Here is a 21284-nt window from a genome sequence, read left to right as displayed (position 1 = left end):
GTTTTTGTCTGGATATTTAGACCAGCATTTTGATTTTTCACGTTAGACAAATATTTAAACATCTCTAACAAAACAGTAAAATTAGTGTTTAATGAAACAACATCTGAAAAACTCTTCAGAAGTCTCAATCTGTCTGAACCTCAAACATTTCAGTTCTGAAACTTTTCATGTTTTCACTCTCCCCAGAAATTGTTTAAACATATTATTAACAGATGGTCTGAGAAAATGGCTTTAAATCATTCTACCTGTAAACTATGAGTCTTACATGAATATGGTTGGTGAAAAACAGTTTTGATAATATTAGAGAAGTGCAGCAAAGTTAATGTGTGAATAATACTAACAAAAAAAACCTCAGCTAAAAATGATACGTTCAGAAACAGTCAATGTGTGGGTCCTGCTTGACACTTACACCGTTACTTGAACCTGCCAGATGTTGCAACCATAGTGGAGATAAAAGTTGATCCAGGTGGTAGCTTTACCATGCTGTTACCATGTTTTGGTTCAGTAACTAAATTCAAGATATTTCTCTTTCATAAACACACTGGTGTTAGTAGACATAAGTACATAAACACACTAGTGTTAGTAGACGTAAGTACACAAACACACTGGTGTTAGTAGACGTAAGTACACAAACACACTGGTGTTAGTAGACGTAAGAACACAAACACACTGGTGTTAGTAGACGTAAGAACACAAACACACTGGCGTTAGTAGACGTAAGAACACAAACACACTGGTGTTAGTAGACGTAAGAACACAAACACACTGGCGTTAGTAGACGTAAGTACACAAACACACTGGTGTTAGTAGACATAAGTACACAAACACACTGGTGTTAGTAGACATAAGTACACAAACACACTGGTGTTAGTAGACGTAAGTACACACCAAATGCTATATGTAATGTTCAAGTTAAAATGTTATCTACTTTTGCGCAACATTAACTATGTATGCACTTGGTATTCAATGACTCAAATAATGTCTTAATGGAAAATATCGGTTTTATATTTACTGTAGTAGAGAAACAAAGTTTCCTCTCCTAGGGTACATCATAATCAGACTTTACACATAAGATATTTTAAATTTTCTCTCCAAAAACTGAAATTATGGACACTTTATTTCTAAACAAATACATTTCTATGTAAAATGTTATTCATTCACAAGGAGCAAAGTTTCTTTCTAGCACTGTTATACAAAGTAATAGTGCTACATAAAACTATGAAGAACACAAAACATGAGTTATGACATGCTCTGTAGTAGGACAGAGTTGAAACAACCTACTAATACCCTCACATATTACTTTCACTTGTCTCTGTGCCTATTGTTTCCTATACATATCTGCACTTGTCTAGAATACACTTACTCCCATCATAGGAAAGTGTAATAAATAATTAGAGCTGAACAATTAATAGAATTTCATGGTAAATTAATCACAGAGTTTATTAATTGATTGTTCTCACATGAGAAATAACCAGTAACACCGATTCCAATCACTTCATCATTTTCATGAGTCATAAAACTAATGAATTCAACTGAACAACATGAAAACAATGGAGTTACTTTTATTGTTTGAAGACTTGCAAAAATCAGAAACCTTATTGTAAATCAGTCGATAACTTTCATTAATTAATTTAAGTGTAATGTCAGTGAACTAATCATGTTTGTGTAATTGATACGTAATCTAATATATTAATTAACTGAGTTAATCACTTAGCTCTACAAATAATACAAAAATGTGTGTATTGTTTCAAAACTCATAATATCTTCTCTGTCCATGTTTATTTTCATATCACTGGATCTTCCTGTATCTACTCACTTATTACTGATCACTGTATGTGTTCAACACCTGCATAATTCAGGAACTAGTTCACATATACGTAATAATCCACCATCTGTACATCGTCAGCTCCTGTAACATTTGTTCTGACTGTCACCTTTATGTTTGCAGAGAAGCTGTTTATCTCAATAAACATGAACAACTGGTGACAAACAAGTAGCTCTTAAGAACACAATTACCTCAACAAAAAACAGGAACTAAATGTTTATTCATTAAGAAACAAATCTCATAATTAAATTGATATTACCGAGTAATAACTCGCTTTTTTACACACTTAAAGTTTCCTTTACTGAGTAATAACTTCGCTTTTTGACACATGTAAAGTTTCTCTTTACTGAGTAATAACTCGCTTTTTGACACACTTAAAGTTTCTCTTTACTCAGTAATAACTCGCTTTTTGACACACTTAAAAGCTTCTCTTTACTGAGTAATAACTCGCTTTTTGACACACTTAAAGTTTCTCTTTACTGAGTAATAACTTCGCTTTTGACACACTTAAAGTTTCTCTTCACTGAGTAATAACTCGCTTTTGACACTTAAAGTTTCTCTTTACTGAGTAATAACTCGCTTTTTGACACACTTAAAGTTTCTCTTTACTGAGTAATAACTCGCTTTTTTACACACTTAAAGTTTCCTTTACTGAGTAATAACTCGCTTTTTGACACACGTAAAGTTTCTCTTTACTGAGTAATAACTCGCTTTTGACCTGCGTAAAGTTTCTCTTTACTGAGTAATAACTCGCTTTTTGACACACTTAAAGTTTCTCTTTACTGAGTAATAACTCGCTTTTTGACACACTTAAAAGCTTCTCTTTACTGAGTAATAACTCGCTTTTTGACACACTTAAAGTTTCTCTTCACTGAGTAATAACTCGCTTTTTGACACACTTAAAGTTTCTCTTTACTGAGTAATAACTCGCTTTTTGACACACTTAAAGTTTCTCTTTACTGAGTAATAACTCGCTTTTTTACACACTTAAAGTTTCCTTTACTGAGTAATAACTCGCTTTTTGACACACTTAAAGTTTCTCTTCACTGAGTAATAACTCGCTTTTTGACACACTTAAAGTTTCTCTTAACTGAGTAATAACTCGCTTTTTGACACACTTAAAGTTTCTCTTTACTGAGTAATAACTCACTTTTTTACACACTTAAAGTTTCCTTTACTGAGTAATAACTCGCTTTTTGACACACGTAAAGTTTCCCTTTACTGAGTAATAACTCACTTTTTGACACACTTAAAGTTTCTCTTTACTGAGTAATAACTCACTTTTTTACACACTTAAAGTTTCCTTTACTGAGTAATAACTCGCTTTTTTGACACACGAAAGTTTCCTTTACTGAGTAATAACTCACTTTTGACACACTTAAAGTTTCTCTTTACTGAGTAATAACTTCGGCTTTTTACACTTAAAGGTTCCTTTACTGAGTAATAACTTCGCTTTTGACCTGCGTAAAGGTTCTCTTTACTGAGTAATAACTCGCTTTTGACACACTTAAAGTTTCTCTTTACTGGTAATAACTCGCTTTTTTACACTTAAAGGTTCCTTTACTGAGTAATAACTCGCTTTTGACGACAAAGTTCTCTTTACTGAGTAATAACTCGCTTTTGACCTGCGATAAAGTTTCTCTTTACCAAGTAATAACTCGCTTTTTTACACACTTAAAGTTTCCTTTACTGAGTAATAACTCGCTTTTTGACACACGTAAAGTTTCTCTTTACTGAGTAATAACTCACTTTTTAACACACTTAAAAGCTTCTCTTTACTGAGTAATAACTCGCTTTTTGACACACTTAAAGTTTCTCTTTACTGAGTAATAACTCGCTTTTTTTGACACTTAAAGTTTCTCTTTACTGAGTAATAACTTCGCTTTTGACACACTTAAAGTTTCTCTTTACTGAGTAATAACTTACTTTTTAACACACTTAAGTTTCTCTTTACTGAGTAATAACTCGCTTTTTGACACACTTAAAAGCTTCTCTTTACTGAGTAATAACTCACTTTTTGACACACTTAAAAGTTTCTCTTCACTGAGTAATAACTTGCTTTTTGACACACTTAAAAGCTTCTCTTTACTGAGTAATAACTCGCTTTTTGACACACTTAAAAGCTTCTCTTTACTGAGTAATAACTCGCATTTTGACACACTTAAAGTTTCTCTTCACTGAGTAATAACTCGCTTTTTGACACACTTAAAGTTTCTCTTTACTGAGTAATAACTTGCTTTTTTACACACTTAAAGTTTCTCTTTACTGAGTAATAACTCGCTTTTTGACACACTTAAAGTTTCCCTTTACTGAGTAATAACTCACTTTTTGACACACTTAAAGTTTCTCTTTACTGAGTAATAACTCACTTTTTGACACACTTAAAGTTTCCCTTTACTGAGTAATAACTCACTTTTTGACACACTTAAAAGTTTCACTTTACTGAGTAATAACTCACTTTTTGACACACTTAAAAGCTTCTCTTTACAGAGTAATAACTCGCTTTTTGACACACTTAAAAGCTTCTCTTTACAGAGTAATAACTCGATTTTTGACACACTTAAAAGCTTCTCTTTACAGAGTAATAACTCCATTTTGATAAACGTAAAGTTTCTCTTTTTTTATCTTTAAAATGATTCTTAATTACACATTAAGAACATTTTGTTAAAGTATTGATCTAGACTAAATGGCATATTCCTAATGGTCTCAGTAACTACCAGGAAGTACAAATAACAGAAATAAACTACATGTTAACTGATATTCATGCTTTTTAAAATAATTCACTAACTTTCAGACTTGAGAATCCATATCATGGATAGGGTACCACATAGATGTGTACTAATTTCTCAATGTAACACTTGTGACCAGTTTAGAGGGGATAACAGTGAACAAGTGTGGAGTACGGCCATATGTTTGATAACAATACTAAAGCTTGGTTAAATATTTCTGAAACCACCACACTGCCTCCCCCCTTCCCCATACTAGTAAGTAATACAGATCTTATAACATTGGTTGACATCAGGATCAATTCTCTGGATGTACATGCTAATTATTTCTATTATCCAGATTGTTGTTAACAGGACATAGGGATCTCAGGAATTTCACAAATAACACTTTTAATATTTAAAACTAATTTTCAACTGATGTCACTGTAGGTTTTGTTTACTGAACAAAATATAATAACGTGTTACTATAATAAAAATAAATTAGTTATTTCTTAAACAGTTTAACACTATGTACTTCACCCATTTAATACAAGTGTACAAATTTTGTACACATCACAAATATAACTATTCTAAATAATTCTGAAAACATATGTCAAATGAAACTTAATAAACAAGGGAACAAAGAAAATACAAATTGCCAATGATTTAAGTTACCAATGATTTCCTTAAACACCTGAATTTTAATTATTTTTATTGGATCTGTGAAGTATCGTAAGTTCAAAAACTGTCAACTTGTGTACACATTACTGAACAAAAAGATGGAAATGTAGGAATATTTAAAGTGATATGAAAACACTCTAGACAGTTACAACTGGAAGACATCAGCCGTGAGGAATGAAAACACTCTGGACAGTTACAACTAGAAGACATCAACCGTGAGGAACGAAAACACTCTGGACAGTTACAACTGAAAGACATCAACTGTGAGGAAGGAAAACACTCTGGACAGTTACAACTGGAAGACATCAACCGTGAGGAAGGAAAACACTCTGGACAGTGACAACTGGAAGACATCAGCCGTGACGAATGAAAACACTCCGGACAGTTACAACTGGAAGACATCAGCCGTGAGGAATGAAAACACTCTGGACAGTTACAACTGGAAGACATCAGCCGTGATGAATGAAAACACTCTGGACAGTTACAACTAGAAGACATCAACCGTGAGGAACGAAAACACTCTGGACAGTTACAACTGAAAGACATCAACTGTGAGGAAGGAAAACACTCTGGACAGTTACAACTGGAAGACATCAACCGTGAGGAAGGAAAACACTCTGGACAGTGACAACTGGAAGACATCAGCCGTGACGAATGAAAACACTCCGGACAGTTACAACTGGAAGACATCAGCCGTGAGGAATGAAAACACTCTGGACAGTTACAACTGGAAGACATCAGCCGTGATGAATGAAAACACTCTGGACAGTTACAACTGGAAGACATCAGCCGTGAGGAATGAAAACACTCTGGACAGTTACAACTGGAAGACATCAGCCGTGAGGAATGAAAACACTCTGGACAGTTACAACTAGAAGACATCAACCGTGAGGAACGAAAACACTCTGGACAGTTACAACTGAAAGACATCAACTGTGAGGAAGGAAAACACTCTGGACAGTTACAACTGGAAGACATCAACCGTGAGGAAGGAAAACACTCTGGACAGTGACAACTGGAAGACATCAGCCGTGACGAATGAAAACACTCCGAACAGTTACAACTGGAAGACATCAGCCGTGAGGAATGAAAACACTCTGGACAGTTACAACTGGAAGACATCAGCCGTGATGAATGAAAACACTCTGGACAGTTACAACTGGAAGACATCAGCCGTGATGAATGAAAACACTCTGGACAGTTACAACTGGAAGACATCAGCCGTGAGGAATGAAAACACTCTGGACAGTTACAACTGGAAGACATCAACCGTGAGGTATGAAAACACTCTGGACAGTTACAACTGAAAGACATCAACCGTGAGGAATGAAAACACTCTGGACAGTTACAACTGGAAGACATCAGCCGTGATGAATGAAAACACTCTGGACAGTTACAACTGGAAGACATCAACCGTGAGGTATGAAAACACTCTGGACAGTTACAACTGGAAGACATCAGCCGTGAGAAATGAAAACACTCTGGACAGTTACAACTGGAAGACATCAGCCATGAGAAAAGAATAACAAAAAATACAGATTTTCAAATATATACCCCAGTCATCAAGTATCTGGTGTTAAGTATATTGTATCATACTACAATAATAGATTAACACCACTCAAAAAACACCTCCTCCCAACAAGTCAATAATTTGCTACCCTTCCCCACACCAAATAGTGAACTACACAACTGAATCAGATACATATCATACCTTATTAATATACTATGAGTCAATTATTGTAGAACATTTTCAAACTCTTCCACATCTGCTATGTTATCATCAGATTTAATCTATTATATCTTAAAATGGCAACACTAGGAATGATGGGTGAACACAGAAACTTCTATCATTAGATTACCCCTTATAATACGATAATGGTGCAAATATTTAAGCCCACATTAAAAGAGACAATAAATTGGTTTTATAGCAAGCAACAGTTTCATAAAAGATAAATCAACCAAATTACAACCATATCTGATAACTGGGGAAAAATAAACTAATTACTTCTGTAGGTTCCAAATAAAACAAACCATCTACCTGGTATGGCATTAACGAAATTGTCTATAGCCACAACTTCATAGCCAGCATTCAGCAACACTAGAATCGTGTGAGATCCAACATACCCAGCTCCACCTGTCACAAAAACTGGTGTCCCAAACATCTGTGAAAAACAAAAACATCATAAACATGCAAGTCACTCAGAATATCAGTAAGGGTACAACCACCAATTGTCCTCAAAACTCAGAACTATAACCATCAGAATATTATTGAATTTCTATATAACTTATAACACAAAAACAAAATTTACTTTAGCAAATAGGAAGGAAAAAGGTGCTCGTGTCTTAACTTTTGTTTTCAAAAGTCAGTCTTTCTTTTGCTGTTTCAGTAATGGTAAAATAATTTCTCACTAAAATGCAGTGGACGTATGGTAGGAATTCATATTTATGAAAATATACAGGGTGGCCCATAAGTCCCTACCCATCCATATATCTTATGTATCCAGTGTATCTGTGTGCTGTCCCTCATTCTCGCTGCATAATATTATACAACGCCATGTTCTGTAAGACATTTTCCTCAACATAGCAGGGGTTATTGTTCCCAAATGCTGCAGTAAGAGCTGCCTTCAACTCATCATTAGTATTATAATGCTATTTAGACACAATATGGATGGGTAGGGACTTATGGGCTACCCTGTAGATACGTTTCTTTTATACTCAGCAAGAAAAAGATGACAAACTAAACTACAAAAATCAATCAATAAATTTGAAATAAGGGTATAAACACATATTTCAACAACTCACCTCTTTGTTTGTATAACTGCTGATAAAAGAAATAAATTTATAAATCCTATGAACTAAAATGTTTATTTTTTTTAAATCTAAACTGGTGTAATAGAAAATACAATATTACATCAAAATGCACCAAGAAATAAAAGCATAGCATATTAATTCACCAAAGGTATTTAAAGAAAACAAGTTAAATATTTTATGCATAAATATTAAACTATGATAAAATGTCATTAAAAACTTGTCTTTTATAACAGCATGGACAAGAAGCACTGTTTATCTTACTCCTCACCTTTAAATGACAGCTGTCATCAAAGCTGCTGCTACCTACAACATTCCCATTATTTAAAAATTAAAAATATTATCAAACTGCAGAGAAAAGATATAAACCCAATAACATTCAGTGTCTAGATTTATCAACTATTAGTTTTTCTTATTCAATAAAAATTCATAAAATTTTGATCCTGTTTGTACAATAATAATCATACAGCACATATATTAAAACTAAGGCTATTCGGTATAGTTGATGGTTAAATAATAATAATAATAAACTTTCCCAAAATTTCAATTCCTCAGAATAACTAATATTAAAACTTTCTGTTTGAGCGTGCACAATGTCAGATTTGAAAAAAAAAAGTTAATTATACTCAGAATTTTATAATCCATTTCTAAAAATAATAATGTTATCATAATACAGCACAACACAGACTATAGTGTACACTTAATAAAACATATGATCATACAATAACTAATTAAAGAAAAATTACAGGTAGAAATATAATCCATACACAACCTAGTACTGGAGAACGTACCTTTATGTTTCTAGAATACAGTTCACCTTTACCTCTCGTCCATCAAAGACACAAATGAGCCACCTTCACACACACCTCTTATTTTTACCGGTTACTAATAAATATTGTCGGTATTGACGTTAGGGGATGTGACGTGAGAGATGTCAGTTTCTTCTGAAGTGAAGCAGGGAAATACAAAATACACTATTGTGAAATATATTTATAAGTAGATTTGTAGTAATTATAACACTATTAGTAGTATTACAACATATAATTATAAAATAAAGTCAACTTTGATAAATAATACTGCTAGTACTACTACTATTTGCTAAAAGTTAAGTTTACACTTAATAACTTACTTGCTTGAAATTTTTCTCTCATTACTTTGATATTTAAGTATTATGCTTTCAGCCGAAAGTACTAAACTTTGAATAAACGAATTTTAGCATTATAGCTTATACCAATACAGTCTTATGGTGAATTGTTAAGCTACTTTCTAGATCGGTAGTTGTCATAGATACAGAAAGACACCATTTAGGATAAGGTGTCCTCTGGTGACACAACAGATAAGCTAACGAGTAATTTATTATATTTTTGTAACATTTCAATTATGTTAGTCATTTAAAATTATGCTTCTATTTACTTCGGATATTCGCGAATAGTTACACAAGTGATAATTATCCTTAACTTTGAACTGAGAGGCAAGATGGAAGACAGCTGGTCAAGAGTGATCACTATAAATTCTTAAACTATTTTGGTTGAAAAGTGAGATTTTAATAGCCATTCATAAGACTTATAACGCGTCTACGACTTAATGTAGTGTTTCCATATCTAAAATGCGAAGTTATCGTATTATATATATATATAACACTTTTATATATATATACAAACAACTACATCAGTTTCTACTGTATCATTACACCCTGCACTGTACTGCTTGACCGCTATTAGTTTGACTTGTAAGTGCAAATACTAATGTCGTAATTAATTTTACACTAGAATTCGATAAATGTCTAAGAATTTTAAGATTACTCTTGCTAAAACATTTGAAATTACTTATTAAATAAAATGGTCATATTAGTGATAAAGCTAAGCAACTCATTGGTGATTTCGATACTTTCTACCGACTGAGAACCTTTCGTGGTATGATGAAGAGCAGTCAACTCATAATCTCCGGATTTCATGTTCGGCTCATGTCACTGAACATACTCGTTCTTTCAACCGTGAAGGCGTTATAATGTTATGTTAATACTACTATTCGTTAGTAAAGAGCAGCCTATGTGTTAGCGGTGGGTGATGTTAACTAGACGACTTCTCTTTAACCTATCATTTCTAAATTTGGATCGGCTAGCACTGATAGCCCTCTAGTAGCTGATAGAAAAATAAACAAACCTGAATATTTCCACGATTCTCTTAGTGAGACAATAATTACTAATACTTTCATTTAAACTTCTAAATACATTCATGAAATTATTTCAAAATTGCATAAAATTATAATATATTTGCATGTTTTCAATTGGTTAACATAAAACTGAATATTGTAAAAACAAAACTTGACTTGAATTGTCGAAATTAATATGTTTCTAATAATCACCATGACAGGTTGATCAAATTAAACATTTTGATAATGTATTTTGGATAATTATAAATAATTCGACACTATTATTGAAGAATGATTTGTACATTTTATTTTCTGTTGAAGTAACTCGCTACGTAAATTTGAATAGCGTTATACTTTTTAAAAAGGCTTAACCAAAAAATAACTTAAAATGATGACGAGCAAATCTTCAGTAGCAGTTATATTTATCTACTATACCTCTATACACTTCCGCAACCACTCCTCGTTATGATGCAAAGAACGACTGAATATCGAAATATTTCTTACAACTTTACAAATACTCAATTCTCTGAAGTTTAAGCAAATGATTTTATTTTAGTTTCTGTATTAGTGTCGTATAAAAATGTTGGTTAAAATTGCATCAATTATCATGACGGTAAGATATTTAGGAATTAAAAACTAAACGTGCTGTTCAGGTTGTTCTCCAAAACTAAGCGGCACAACAAGTCTCAGATCATGTTTAAAATTAAACTGTTTTCAGATTGACATCTCAAATAACACTATTTGCTTGTTTCAAGCTCATGTTCTTCCAGATTAATGTACCGGTAGAGTATATTCAAAATAATGTTTATTAAGTTTGCAGTAGTACCAGTTGTTCAATTTATGGTGCCACAAATATTTTAAAAAAGTCATTGATTTAAATGTAAGCTACATTGATGACTGTACAAAGGGAAGTGCTGTTTTTCATAATTCTGGTCATCGAGACCTGATCTTTGTATATGATGCTTGTTGATCTATGATAATCACTGGCCGATAATTGTTAGTCCCTAATAATCACAGCAGAATGTTTTTGAAATATTTTTCTTTAAAACTAGAACGATTTCATTGCTTCAAAGAAAACTATCACAGTATGTATGGTGCACAACAATGCAACATATAACATGGATATTATTGCAGTTGGAAAGTAAAATATGAAACCAACAGTTTTGTTACGCATTATGTATACGTTGGAATTCATATTCCCAATATCTTTTGTTCCAGTAAAATTAAATTTATAAAAAACCTAACCGGATGATTTTTATTTATTAAAATTTTCTTTGGGTAAAGGAGACTTATCTCAAAATCATTTCACAACAATCCTTTTGTTACGAATTTTGAATAACGAATAAATAGAAATATTCATGTATTATACCATCTAGCAGCTCTATTAATGTACATTAAATATTGTTATTAATAACGAAGTGACTACATTGGTAGCTTATTCAGTTTATTTCTCAAACAATAAAGCACAGATACAATGAACACAACAGTAATTTGATTATATCAAAATTTGCTCCACAAATCATTTCAGCATACAGTTTTAAACTGGTGTTCATTTTCTATAGTCTAATACACATCACCCAACATAATTAAGATTTTCAACAACCTTAAACGTGAATAAAAATATATAGTTTATAAAATAATACTTTAATATTACCTTCATTTCAATTTTTTTCTGTTATCAAAGTTCTAAAGCCTCAAAAATATTTCTATTTAAGAAATTAAAATATATCATAAGGATGAAAATTCTGGGAAATTTAAACTGCTCCAGCTGATAACGTATATTCAGTTATTGAAATGTTAATCTTAATTTGATTTTAATACGTAAACAAACGAGAAACCAACATTTCTACAAAACAAGTCTGTTGATGAACAGTGCTTTTACACCTAATGAAGTGACACAAAACTTTAATGTTAAACTGACTTCACAACAACTTAAAATTGCTGATCAAAAACATTCATGAATATATATTTCTACTTGAGTTGTTTTTACTTAAAATTGTGTGTGAATAAATGTGTAAGTATGCCTTGTGGTTTAAGCTTTAGATCAAAATGTATGATTTACTCATGTGTAACATTTTACTGTAAAAAGATCCAAGTTTAATTGAGAGCACTGTAAAATGTGTAAGTAATACTCACAGTCTAGGTGTATTAAATGTTACGTATCTTATTACTTTTGTTAATATCCACAATGTGTCTTAAGAGAAATACATTATCCAGATAAGAATTTCATTTTAAATTCATCCAAAAGTAGTTTGGGACCTTAAAGTGATGAGACAGTAATATCAAGACCAAACTTTTGTAATTACTAATTATTTTATTCAATGAAAAGTTCAGATTACACACTGTTGATTGAGTAAATAACAACATGAATAATAACCATTACCTACGACAACTTAATATAACCTTTGGAGGAGATGTCTGGAAGGTTATGTACTCCATCTTTGTTCACTAATCGAACCTTAAAAGAAGGAAGGTTTACAATAAATCGTTTCTGGATTTCTAATCGACACTGTTCCAATAAAGCTACAGCATCTTCTTCAGTCATGTCTGAAAGAGTGTAAATTATTTACCTACCACAGTACTAACATCACATATTCCTTATGTAAATTAACAGTAATATAGATACAAAACACAGAACTTAAATTACTTTGAAATCACTGTTAACACAATAACCAAGTAATTACAACTATGAAATTAAACCAATTCTCAACTAGTCAGGAATTTTAAACCTTATAGAGATAACACCCTCTTACTTTAACGTTACTTGAACTTCTTTTGTTTTGAACATTTTCTCTGAAAGATAGAAATTCTTTCTGAACTCAACAGATCATTTCTTGAAGTTTAATACTCAAATATGTACACTGAAGTTTAAACTAGAACAGAAAGATGTACTTATATTCAAGTGATTGCTGGACTGTTGATACCTTATGAAACTGATATAATGTGGTATAGTTAGTGTTATTACATCTCATATATTTAATGGTAGGACTAGAGGGCGTTAGCATCAGTTTTGACAGTGTATGATCCCTCTTCAGCTAAGACTTGTTTTTCTAACTAGGTGTTCAACCTTTGAAATGGGTTGGTTTCAGATGTGATGGGTGCAGTATTTAACAGGAAGCTTAATATCCTTGATGACAAGAAATCCACTTCAAACAAAAATGTATCTCAGAATGGCTGTTAAGGGTATTAACACTGTTACTGATAAGAAGAGAACAACATTTCGACCTTCATAGGAAAGAAAGAATTTGAATGTGACCGTTGACGGACATATTTTAGGGATGAGAGTATAAACGGGTATGGGATTGTAGGTGCGTTGCTGGTGGATGTTAAGTTATTATTTGGTATAGGTATAAAGGTGTTCCTTTGTACTGGTTTAATTTTGGTTTTACTTGCAGTATAATTAGGGCTTCTTCGATTTTGCATTTGTTTATATTTGTTTTCCTACTTAATATCTGTGTGTTTTCTATGGTTATGTTGTGTTTATTTGACTTGCAGTGTTCAAAAACATGTGATGGTGTTTTTTCTGTGTTCTTTGAATCTGGTTTCCATTTTTCTACTTGTTTCTCCAATACAGATGTCGTGGCAGTTATCACATTGTATTTTATAAATAATGTTGGTGTTTACAAATAAATGGTCTAAGTATGAAATTTCCATGTCACCAGTTCTAGCCAACATTTTTATGACACAGATTGAATCTCAAGCGATCAATTCAGCCTTACACCCACCACTATACTGGTACAGGTATGTTGATGATACAACTGCTGGATTCACATCTACAGAACACACTTAGTTTTTCAATCATGTTAACTCAATACACCCCAACATTAAGTAAGTTCACCTGTGAACAGGAAAATACTAACCAAAGAGTATTTCTTAACCTCAAGGTCACTAGAACCGATACACAATTCAAGACAAAAATCCACAGAAAAATCACCCATACCGGATTGTACATTCCCTGGGACTCAGCACATGAAACAAAAGAAAAACTCAACATACTAAGAAACCAAATAAACACAGCCACAAATCTATGCTCACCTGATAAAATTAACAATGAAATCAACAAAAGAAAACAACACTTCATCAACAAATTTCCTCAAGAAACCTTGGAAAAAACTATACGCACACACCTAGACCAACAACAAACAAACAATAATAAATCCCAAGATACAACAAACTACAAAACCATATATTGTTGTACACTGTATGTTCCCGACATCAGCAAAAAAATAACCAACACTTGGAAAAAAACTTATAACAAAACAACATTCCAGTAAACACCAAATTTATTCAAAAACCAGGCACAAAACTAAGGTCTATACTATGTAAAAACTACACTGACAAACACAACAATATTTATAAAATACAATGCAACAACTGCCACAACTTCTATGTTGGAGAAACAAGTAGAAAAATGGAAACCAGATTCAAAGAACACAGAAAAAACACCATCACATGTTTTTGAACACTGCAAGTCAAATAAACACAACATAACCATAGAAAACACACAGATATTAAGTTGGAAAACAAATATAAACAAATACAAAATCAAAGAAGCCCTAATTATACAACAACTAAAACCAAAATTAAACCAATATAAAGGAACACCTTTATACCTATACTAATTAATAACCTAACATCCACCAGCAACGCCCCCTACAATCCTGTACCCATTTACACATTCGTTCCTAAGACATGTATACAACAGTCACATTCAAATTCTCTCTTTCTTAACCTGAAGATGACCTATGAAGGTCAAAATGTTGTTCTCTCCTTATCAGTAACAGTGTTAACACCCAAAACAGCCGTTCTGAGATACACAAAGCTTAATGTATACATATATGTTTTTATGATTTAGTTTAACTTTGTGGACAGGGCAGCTTAGGTGAATTTGCCCTCTTCAATGTTGAGTTACTGAATTTTGTCTCATTACAGTGTGTTTTGTAGTTAAAATTAGACCTCCAATGGTTCAAGTGTTACTTTGAACAAACAAAATCACTGAAAACAATCAAAGTGAACTAAACAACAGTACATCACATGAACAGTATGCAAGACATTATTATAAACAGACAGATTTAATAGAAACAAAAGTTAAAAAATTCAATTCACTGGGGACAAAAAGGTGACAGTTCCAGTATATTCTTTCCATGGAATCATATTAAAAATACATACATACAAACATTTGAACTAGGAGACAGTTCCAGTATATTCTTTCCATGGAATCATATTAAAAATACATACATACAAACATTTGGACTAGGAAACAGTTCCAGTATATTCTTTCCATGGAATCATATTAAAAATACATACAAACATTTGGACTAGGAAACAGTTCCAGTATATTCTTTCCATGGAATCATATTAAAAAAATACATACAAACATTTGGACTAGGAAACAGTTCCAGTACATTCTTTCCATGGAATCATATTAAAAATACATACAAACATTTGGACTAGGAAACAGTTCCAGTACATTCTTTCCATGGAATCATATTAAAAATACATACAAACATTTGGACTAGGAAACAGTTCCAGTATATTCTTTCCATGGAATCATATTAAAAATACATACAAACATTTGGACTAGGAAACAGTTCCAGTACATTCTTTCCATGGAATCATATTAAAAATACATACAAACATTTGGACTAGGAAACAGTTCCAGTACATTCTTTCCATGGAATCATATTAAAAATACATACAAACATTTGGACTAGGAGACAGTTCCAGTATATTTTTTCCATGGAATCATATTAAAAATACATACATACAAACATTTGAACTAGGAGACAGTTCCAGTATATTCTTACCATGGAATCATATTAAAAATACATACAAACATTTGGACTATGAGACGAATGGTATGGGAGAATAATTGTTTCAGTTTAATTTCTTAATAAAAGCTCCATAAAGATTTCTTACCAACTTCTTCCTATTGTAAATTCATTGATCAAAACCACTTATTCTTACTTCTATTACACACTATACTGTTTAATTACATTGGAACTATACTTCATTATTTTCTTGTAAAAGTTGTTAGCTTCAAGCATATACTATTGTTCACAAGTTTTATAACCATACATAACTTGCAGAGGTTGTCATAAGCTTAAATTACTTGATTTACAACAGACTTTCACTACTATAAAGGTTCTATACAAGAAGAGTACACTATCATAATCAAAGCAACTGTCCACCTAGAGCACACACAGACTGCATAATAAGGAACAACTCTTGATTTAAACATATATTCCCCTTTATCAGAATTAATATTTTAGTACAGAAATTATCATCACTTCAGTAACACTACGTGCAGCCCTGTAAACGAAACGAGACATCTTCAATGAAACAAGAACTACCTGGTCTGTAGTAACGATCCAATATACTCAAGGTAAAGAATGATCCATAGCCATGGGCAGCATAGGGCACCTTAGCCATTGTGGCAAGATAATCCATGAAATACAACTCGGGTCCAGTATGCTTATCGTATCCAGCCAACAGAAGGTTTACCAGATACGGGGTCTAGAACCAAAAAATGTTAACAATATAATTCAACACAACCTTTTGTTGTCACCATTAGACGTAGGAAAGATGTAAGTTTAATGTATCTCCAATAAGTCATTTCTCACAAAATATGAAGTACATGTTTATAAAGTATTGTAAATTATACTGTCAGAGACTGATTTAAAAACATTGTATAAATTGGTGTTAGAGTATCTGATGCTTTTCTATATGTGCTGATAATTCATGTTCATTTAATGTTATTTTTCTCATGTCAATAAACAGATCTGAGAAATCCAATTTTATATCCTTACTTACACACAATCAACAAATCATCATCTGTGTTTCACATTTCAGGGCAAATTTTACCAAAATTACACATTTTCATAATTACAAATGATGGTTTACTACAAAGGAATGTATTACAGTGTCATTACTTACAAAAATATCAACAATATGTAATCTTACTTTTTTATGCAAACGATAATTATAAAATAGTTTCATAAGTCTTAAACAGGTTTCATCTCTATCATTAAATGAAGGTATCCTTGGGCCCAGAAAATAGTCCATCTTATCATGAGGCAAACAAATAACACCATATAAACACTAAAAGAAACACACTAATTCTATGAATATTTTCTTCACAATGTTTCCAACACGGATGTTTCAGTTCCTAATACTGAATGTATAAAAGTACACTAAACAATTCTCAATTATGAAGGGTAGATATAAAAACTTTAGGATTAGATATATAGTTTATGTACATGGGAAAGAATGGAACAAAACAGTTGACTATCTTACCCTACTGCGAAGGTATTCCATAAGGTTCCTCCTGGTGAAATTAGCTGCTCCGCTAGGTGAAAGTTCATACCCTGAAATATCAAATATTGGTTTAAAGTGTATATATATACACAATTTATTTCTTGTCTCCAAGGTTAATTTTTTGTTAATGGAAGAAGGTAGAAACTCCAATTTTATAAGTTTATTCCACAATCACTCATCCAAACTCTTAACATCCTTTATAATTATCAACACAAAAGTATCACCAGCTATTTAAAAACATGATATTAAAATCAAATTGTAAGAATCTCAAACTAATATTTTTATTAGATGCTTTGAAACCTTACCTTCTATGAATGAAACTCAAATTCAACAAATAAAAATAATTAATATTAATGTTGCTCTGTCACACAAACCATTGTTTTAACTAGTGTTTGGAAAATCACTGTGCAGTTTTGTATGTTAATAAATATATTAGAGATCACTGTAAATTAAAAAAACCTGTAAACTTCAAACTTTCCACCAGAAATTCTTATCAAAACATCTCCTACACATTTATATATATTACTTTCCGAACACCCTGTATTAGAGATCACTGTAAATTAACAAAACCTGTAAACTTCAAACTTTCCACCAGAAATTCTTATCAAAACATCTCCTACACATTTACATATATATATTACTTTCCGAACACCCTGTATTAGAGATCACTGTAAATTAACAAAACCTGTAAACTTCAAACTTTCCAACAGAAATTCTTATCAAAACATCTCCCACACATTTATATATATTACTTTCCAAACACCCTGTATTAGAGATCACTGTAAATTAACAAAACTTGTAAACTTCAAACTTTCCACCAGAAATTCTTATCAAAACATATCCTAAAATTTATATATATTACTTTCCAAACACCCTGTATTAGAGATCACTGTAAATTAACAAAACCTGTAAACTTCAAACTTTCCACCAGAAATTCTTATCAAAACATATCCTAAAATTTCAATAACAAAATTTTCTACAACTTAGTATTTCAGTTCTCTCCATTATTAACTGAATTGCTAGTTGGTAATTTCTTTAATTTTTCAACACTCTAGCATTCTGTATTATTGTTTATATTTTTTTATACTCTTCTTTGATGTTACTTCAATTTTTATTAGTTATATTCAGTAATAGTTATCTCCCATACAAGTCTAATACCTACTGGAACAAATTATAACTGTCAATTTTAAACCGTCATACAAACCATTCCTCATTTTGTAGAGTTGAATATTTTTTTCTATGAACTCTGCAAACTGCACAGTATCTCCAGCTTCTCCGCTAGCTGCCATAACAAGTTGGTCACTCAGCTTGTACATCTTGTCTTGGGCTAAAAGTAACAGAAATAACAAGTTGGTCACTCAGCCTGTACATCTTGTCTTGTGCTAAAAGTAACAGAAGTTACTTGTATTTACAGACTAAACTTTTGTATCATGTCCTAAGAATGTATCACACAAGCAGATGAGAAAAATACATGTTGGTTTATCAACATCACCTACAAACCAGCCAATGAAAACTAGATATAATATAACATCTGGCTGTCCAACAACAACAAACTTTCTTACAAATTTTATTCATAGCAACACTAATTACTCCAGTGGAAACTTTACAATTTGCAAATATCCAAGTTTTCAAAACTTGCATTAATGAATTCTTACACAAAAAATCAATATTTCAAAATGTACATATTCATATGAGTAATGGGCAATTGATGTACTCTTCTGGTAATTAAAGTAATTTTGGGATAAAAGAGGACAAGAGAAGCTAACTTCAGAACAAGTGCTACTAAACAAACTCCTTGGTTCACTTTCTTTACCTTTCGTTAAGATGTCACTAGAGTTACCCTCAAAAAGTACTTGAAAAACTATTGTTCCCATTCATAGATACAGAAATGACCCAAGCCACTAGAAATTAATTTAACTTGTAACAGTTATAAACATTTTACATACAAGTACAGTGTTATCAGTGTTCCTGTATGTAGTACAGTGTTATCAGCATTCCTGTATGTAGTACAGTGTTATTATTGTTCCTGTATGTAGTACAATGTTATTGTTGTTCCTGTATGTAGTACAATGTTATTGTTGTTCCTGTATGTAGTACAATGTTATTGTTGTTCCTGTATGTAGTACAATGTTATTGTTGTTCCTGTATGTAGTACAATGTTATTGTTGTTCCTGTATGTAGAACACAGTGTTATCATGTATGTAGTACATGTTATTGTTGTTCCTGTATGCGTACAATCATTGTTGTTCCTGTATGTAGTACAATGTTATTGTTGTTCCTGTATGTAGTACAGTGTTATCAGTGTTCCTGTATGTAGTACAGTGTTATCAGTGTTCCTGTATGTAGTACAGTGTTATCAGTGTTCCTGTATGTAGTACAGTGTTATCAGTGTTCCTGTATGTAGTAGTGTTATTATTGTTCTTGTATGTAGTACAATGTTATTATTGTTCCTGTATGTAGCACAATGTTATTATTGTTCCTGTATGTAGCACAGTGTTATTATTGTTCCTGTATGTAGTACAGTGTTATTATTGTTCCTGTATGTAGTACAATGTTATTATTGTTCCCAATATGTAGTACAGTGTTATTATTGTTCCCTGTATGTAGCACAATGTTATTATTGTTCCTGTATGTAGCACAGTGTTATTATTGTTCCTGTATGTAGCACAGTGTTATTATTGTTCCTGTATGTAGCACAGTGTTATTATTGTTCCTGTATGTAGTACAGTGTTATTATTGTTCCTGTATGTAGTACAATGTTATTATTGTTCCTGTATGTAATACAATGTGTTATTATTCCTGTATGTAGTACAATGTTATTGTGTTTCTGTATGTAGTACAATGTTATTATTGTTCCTGTATGTAGTACAATGTTATTATTGTTCCTGTATGTAGTACAGTGTTATTATTGTTTCTGTATGTAGTACAATGTTATTATTGTTCCTGTATGTAGTACAATGTTATTATTGTTCCTGTATGTAGTAGTTCTATATTGTAGCATGGCTTTCAGTTTTTACTTTTGTGAAACTCAAAGCTTCATTGTGGTATTTGAGTCAGATTAAAACGTAATCATTTTCTGCTTGTATTAATAACTGTGTGTTAAAACCCATAGCTTAAACTGTTTATGTTTTGCCTTTTAGATGTAAACAAGACTAAAAATAGACATTTTACAAATGAAAGAAGCAACTGGTAAATTTATGGTTTTATTTATTTTGACATGTTTCTAGTTCATCAAAATATACCTCTATTTCCAGAACTTTCAAATGTTTGATACTGTTAGCTAAACCCAAGATGACATGGTAAAAAAAAACAACCCTTCATGCACTGTAAGATTGATAATTATGTCTATAAAAGTGTATCAACCCAAAATTAAGATTTATTGTAACAGGAAGACATTCAACTAAATAGCTTACGTCCTTTAATTCTTAAAATTATGTGATGTGTCAGTTAAGATCTTACAATTACCTTTTACGGTTCTCAGGTAAACCAGGCACTTTTATTTAACATTTCTGAACACATTTTACAAATTACATTGTTTTATATCGAGTCCCAAGGTTACTTATGACTGTCAGAGCAAGCGTGAGACTGATGCATCACTGTGACTCTCAAACCAATTCACCTGATGACACCCACTTCTAAGTCTTTATCCCTAATCAACACCACCCAGTGTCAATTCTTAGACTAATGTTGTATCAACAAATAGAGGAATTGGCCATCCCTCATAATGCCCCTACAGCTGAGAGGACAAGCACGCGATTGGAGATTTGAACCCTTGATCCATAGCTTGTGAGCCAAAC

The 21284-nt window shown here is 32.0% G+C and overlaps 2 protein-coding genes across 2 annotated transcripts in view; both read right to left on the bottom strand.

Annotated features, from left to right (window-relative positions):
• The window catches only part of LOC143254011 (UDP-glucose 4-epimerase-like), a 33691-nt gene extending 24364 nt beyond the window's left edge, over nt 1-9327 (bottom strand). Inside the window, 3 exon segments of the mRNA XM_076508721.1 lie at nt 7250-7373; nt 8811-8963; nt 9149-9327. Of these exon segments, the coding sequence (XP_076364836.1) occupies nt 7250-7373 (124 nt within the window). The 5' untranslated portion in view covers nt 8811-8963; nt 9149-9327.
• A 3137-nt stretch (nt 9328-12464) lies between these two features.
• On the bottom strand, nt 12465-18833 carry LOC143254009 (proteasome subunit beta type-2-like). The gene is made up of 4 exons (XM_076508720.1): nt 18692-18833; nt 17467-17537; nt 16524-16686; nt 12465-12717 (listed from the first exon to the last, which is right to left on the bottom strand). The coding sequence occupies exons 1-4, from the start codon at nt 18801-18803 to the stop codon at nt 12554-12556; spliced, it is 510 nt and encodes a 169-aa protein (XP_076364835.1). The 5' UTR covers nt 18804-18833; the 3' UTR covers nt 12465-12553.
• Between the last annotated feature and the right edge of the window lie 2451 nt (nt 18834-21284).

This window comes from Tachypleus tridentatus, chromosome 6 (assembly GCF_004210375.1).
Source record: "Tachypleus tridentatus isolate NWPU-2018 chromosome 6, ASM421037v1, whole genome shotgun sequence".
NCBI classification, from domain to species: domain Eukaryota; kingdom Metazoa; phylum Arthropoda; class Merostomata; order Xiphosura; family Limulidae; genus Tachypleus; species Tachypleus tridentatus.
Note: the sequence above shows the minus strand (reverse complement) of the source record. Positions and strands in the feature narration are given on the sequence as shown.